Genomic DNA, 4,570 nt, shown 5'->3' on the forward strand with positions numbered 1-4,570 from the left:
GTGTGACCATTATGGGAGCCACCAGTCGCGATGTGGTGATGATGTGGAAACTCCAGGGAGAAGGGCACTATGGACTTTTGTTGGCTTCCCTGACAAAGTCCTTGAAGTGGCCACGGAGTCTTTACCGTGCATGAGGTCTCTCTGTGGGGTAAGATTAGACTTGGTGGCTTCCTCTGGTTGCGGCAGTGCTCCCTCTGTCTCTCCTCCCGGGCTGAGTTAGTATTGGATTACAGGTTCACACGCTCGCTCGCAGACCGCCCGTCGCCCCGACCAATTGCTCCATTCATTCCAGCGCCGGAGACGGCCGTCGGCCTCTGATTGGTTATCAGCGCCGGTTAGGGAACTTTCCCACGGCCAGCGCGTGCTGACAGCCGGCCAGCCACTCCTCGTCACCACCGGGACACACACGGGGGCGGAGGAGGGGGGCAGTCACGGACCGAAAGTCCACTGGACCGCTGTCAAAGTTTCTCCAAAGATCCTCTATGTTTGAGAAGATCAGTCGCTCGTCTAAAGAACAATTAACCAAAGGCGTGAATACGTCTGAGACACAGGCACAGCAGGCTGACACGACATGTCGCCAATCAGAGGTTTAAAATGATGTAGGGCTGAGGTTTGACTTATTGATAATTATCATCAATGTCACTGAGCTGGAGCACCATCTTTCTGTCTTTAAAGTCAAACCAACAGAAAACTGAGGCTTGGTTATGACTTCCATGTCAACATGGCAACTCCGTCTACCAACTGAGGTCATGTGACAGAGCAACATTGGCACTGTGGTGCAGTAGGTTTTGAGTCCAGGCTCGCATGTTATGAGTGAACAAATAGCGTCAGCCTCTTGAGACAGATGCCACTGATGCTAACAGACCAAGATGTAGAAGACATAAGAAGACCTAAGACCTAAGAATTTAAATGATTACAAAGCTTGAAGGTTTCAAGAGACATTTTTTTCAAAGAATTGGTTCGACATGGCAAAAATAATCATGCTGCCTGTGAGATACCTGCGGTTCCATCATGGACTGATTATGAAACAAAGGGGCCCCCCGACCTCTCAAACAGAGGAGCAAGACTCCTAGACTAAAAGAGACTGGGGACAACCACAAACCACACAAATGTGTCATTTGTATTCATTTTATGTCTACAAGAGAATATTTGGCAGATGTTTCGCATTTATTTGTAGTTGTTTTGCAACATTTTATAGTGCCCTGTTGTGTCTTTGCATTCTGTGTCCTTTCGCTCCTTGTTTGCTTCTGTTCGCCATTACCTAATGTTCGATTTCAGATATTTCATGTCTCTTTTGGTTGTTTCGTGTCTCTTTTGGGGACCTGTGTAACGCTTGGCTCAAACCTGATGGGCACTCAAACAGCAACTGAGTGAGACGTCTCAACTTTTCCACCATCTCAGATCAGTCAAAGCGCACCAGGACGTGTTTGGGCCAAATGCGCTGTCACTCAAAGTTGAAGCCGCTTGGTGATTGGCTGATGGGGCGTTGGTCCCCGCCCCTGCTGGCCGACAGCAGCGTTGAAATGACACCGTGGGAAAGCAGTGCGCTTCAAACGGAGGCGCTCCGGGCAAACCTGGGCAGACACAAGTCTAACAAACACAACTGACACACCGAAGGACCACTGTGGACCAAGCAAAATGAAAAGGAATCATGATTTTAGCTCCTCGGACAGTGAGCTGGATGAAACTATTGAAGTGGAGAAGGAGAGTGCAGATGAGAATGGGTGAGTATGCCTGTTCTCTGTCTTGATTTAAGTTTCTGTCCGGTTGAAGTAGAAAGAAATTCTGCAAAACTATCTTTACATCTTGGATATTGACTGAGCCTCCCTGTTGCTTCTCATTCAAGAAACATGAGTTCTCCTCTCAGCTCCATGTCTCCCACAACATCAACTCAGGTGCAGGCGAGAAAAAGGCGTCGAGGAGTAAGTAAATCAACTTTTTTTTTTAAGAAAATTTAAAAAAGAAAAACATATATTCATACATATATCGTTTGCTTTTACAGTCTTTGTGTGGAAACAGATAAAAGTATGAGGTCTAATCACGATTGTTTGTTTTTCCTCAGATTATTGAGAAACGGCGCCGTGACAGAATAAATAACAGCCTCAGTGAGCTCCGCAGGCTGGTTCCCAGCGCCTATGAGAAGCAGGTGAGCAAAGTCACACAAATCGAAGGAACATACGTGTGCAAATATTAAAAGAAAATCGTTTCCCAGACTGAGCATAATTTAGTATTTGTTTTCTGTCCCACTGCAGGGTTCAGCCAAACTGGAGAAAGCAGAAATTTTGCAGATGACTGTTGATCATCTGAAGATGCTTCATGCTGCTGGGGGCAAAGGTGAGTTCATTACCCATCACAGAAACAAACACCCAGCAGTTAATACCGTACAGGTTTGACCAGTTTGGCAGTTAAAGCTGCCTTGTCTTTTTTAATTACTGACATGTTGCATTCCCAAAGTAGTGGCACAGTGATTTATAACAGAGCCGCCTGAGTTCTTGTTGACCCTGTTATGTGGTTCACAGTTGAGTTGATTTCCTTCCAAACCTGATCTGTTGTCTCTTGTCACCTCCTCTCCTCTCAGGTTACTTTGATGCCCATGCCCTGGCAATGGACTACCGTGGTTTGGGTTTCAGGGAGTGTCTGGCTGAGACAGCCCGCTATCTGAGCATAATCGAGGGCTTGGACAGCACAGACCCTCTGCGGATGCGTCTGGTCTCCCACCTCAACAACTATGCCAGTCAGCGAGAGGCTCACTCTGGCCTCAGTCATCTGGCCTGGGGTTCTGCTTTCGGATCCCCTCCTGCCCACCTGACCCATCCCCTCCTCCTGCAGCACCAACAGGCGGCTCCTTTGGCAGCTCTGCCCCGCAGCACCACCAGCAGCCCACAAAATCCCCTGTCATCCACATCAGCTTCATCTTCCTCTTCTTCCAGCTCGACTTCATCATCCTCTTTGGGTGCAGAGACTCATGTCCCAGGTAGGCGCAGTGGCAGCGCCACCCCTCACTCAGACCAGGGGCCAATCCGGGTTCCCTCCACTACCGCCGCTCCCACCACCGTCCTGCACCCCGCCTTGGTTCCTTCTTCAGCGTCCAAGCTCTCCCCTCCCCTCCTCTCCTCTCTCTCAGCGTTCCCTTTTGCCTTCAGTGCCTTCCCCATCATCTCACCCACCACTGCCCTCAGCCCCCCAGCCCAAACCACCAGCATGGGCAAACCCTACAGACCCTGGGGTATGGAGATAGGAGCATTCTGACTAAAATGAAGAACTCATCACAATCTGCTTATAGACACTTCCCAGCTGAGCTGGACTCAAGGACTTAATTTTCCCAGTTATGTATGTTATTTTTTCTATGATGTTGATATCCCACAGGGGATAGTTCTAGGTTTTTTTATTGTCTTTATACATTTTTTTTTGTACAGAAAAAAACCCCGCATACACACACAGTCAAAGAAGAGGGAGACCACAACTAAAAAGCAACAAAAGTGATTTAATGTGTTGATTGATCTCTGTTCCTGCCCACCCCTTCAGAAGTTTCACCCACTGTAGTCAGCCTATCAGGGATGGCTTTTCCAGATGGTCAAGCAAGTTCCTGGGCGAAAGTTTCCCCCCCTCCCCACCCCCTTTGTTTTCCTGAGCTGCAACACCAAGTGTTGGTGCCCTGGTTACAGCGAGCAGGGAGGGGGTTGAGAGTTACCCCCTTTTACAGCATTTTATGAGGTGGAATAACTGAAACCAGGTGTTTGTTTGACTAAATACTGGGAACAGAAGTTAGCTACCAGCTTGGCTGAACTAATCATATGGTGCTCCATTGTTCAAGCTTGCTTACCGAAGTTATGTTTCCTCTACAGTAAATTCTGTCCTTTAAAATAAACGCCTCACATATGTTTTACCTTTTTTTTTTCTGATGTAAATGATGTTGGGTGGGTTTTTTTTTTATCACCTTTAATCTCCAAGTTATTTTCATGTGTCTGTTCAACGTAGCAGCTTTGTCAGTCAGTTATCTCCGAGCTGAACTCTGTCAGTCCAATCAGTTTCAGTAAAGCAAGGCAATGCCATCTTCGGAACAATATTTTGAAACACAGGTGCATCATTTGTAACTGGCATCTTGGTATCAACAAACCTCACTGTGAGTTTGTGTGTTCCATGGTTGTACAAAGCATAGACAAATCCAACTTTTCAGGTGTTCAAAGCTGTTGCTGGTGGTAATGACAACTTCCCTGTAATAAAGGAGTTCTGCTAAATTACTTGAGGTTTTATCAAACGTTTTTTGTTCAAGTGTGTGTGAGTGTGCGCGGTATGGTACGCATGTTTGCTTGTTGATGCCTGCGGTTGTTTTCCTCTGTGTGTGTGTGTGTGTGCAGTACTTATCGACGGCTGGTATCAGATGAGGCTGCTTGTTTCTCTCAGCAGCCCTCTGTGTGTGCACAGGAAGCCATTAACAAGGAGGGGATATCCTGGACAATAGCAGTCCGCCTGGCCCCATGCACTTCGTGGGAACTGGAGGAGGGAAGAAGGAGGGAGGGAAGGAGGGATGGAGTTTAGAGTAGGTGATGGAAGGAAAGTGGGAAGAAAG

General features: G+C 47.5%; 1 protein-coding gene across 1 annotated transcript; it reads left to right on the forward strand.

The window, feature by feature from the left end:
* The first annotated feature begins 1,506 nt into the window (after positions 1–1,506).
* hey1 (hes-related family bHLH transcription factor with YRPW motif 1) lies at positions 1,507–4,241 on the forward strand. The gene is made up of 5 exons (XM_072370629.1): positions 1,507–1,724; positions 1,847–1,922; positions 2,063–2,146; positions 2,253–2,334; positions 2,579–4,241. The coding sequence occupies exons 1-5, from the start codon at positions 1,639–1,641 to the stop codon at positions 3,247–3,249; spliced, it is 999 nt and encodes a 332-aa protein (XP_072226730.1). The 5' UTR covers positions 1,507–1,638; the 3' UTR covers positions 3,250–4,241.
* The last annotated feature ends 329 nt before the right edge of the window (positions 4,242–4,570 follow it).

This window comes from Leuresthes tenuis, unplaced genomic scaffold (assembly GCF_036924035.1).
Source record: "Leuresthes tenuis unplaced genomic scaffold, fLeuTen1.0.hap1 SCAF_18, whole genome shotgun sequence".
Classification (NCBI taxonomy): domain Eukaryota; kingdom Metazoa; phylum Chordata; class Actinopteri; order Atheriniformes; family Atherinopsidae; genus Leuresthes; species Leuresthes tenuis.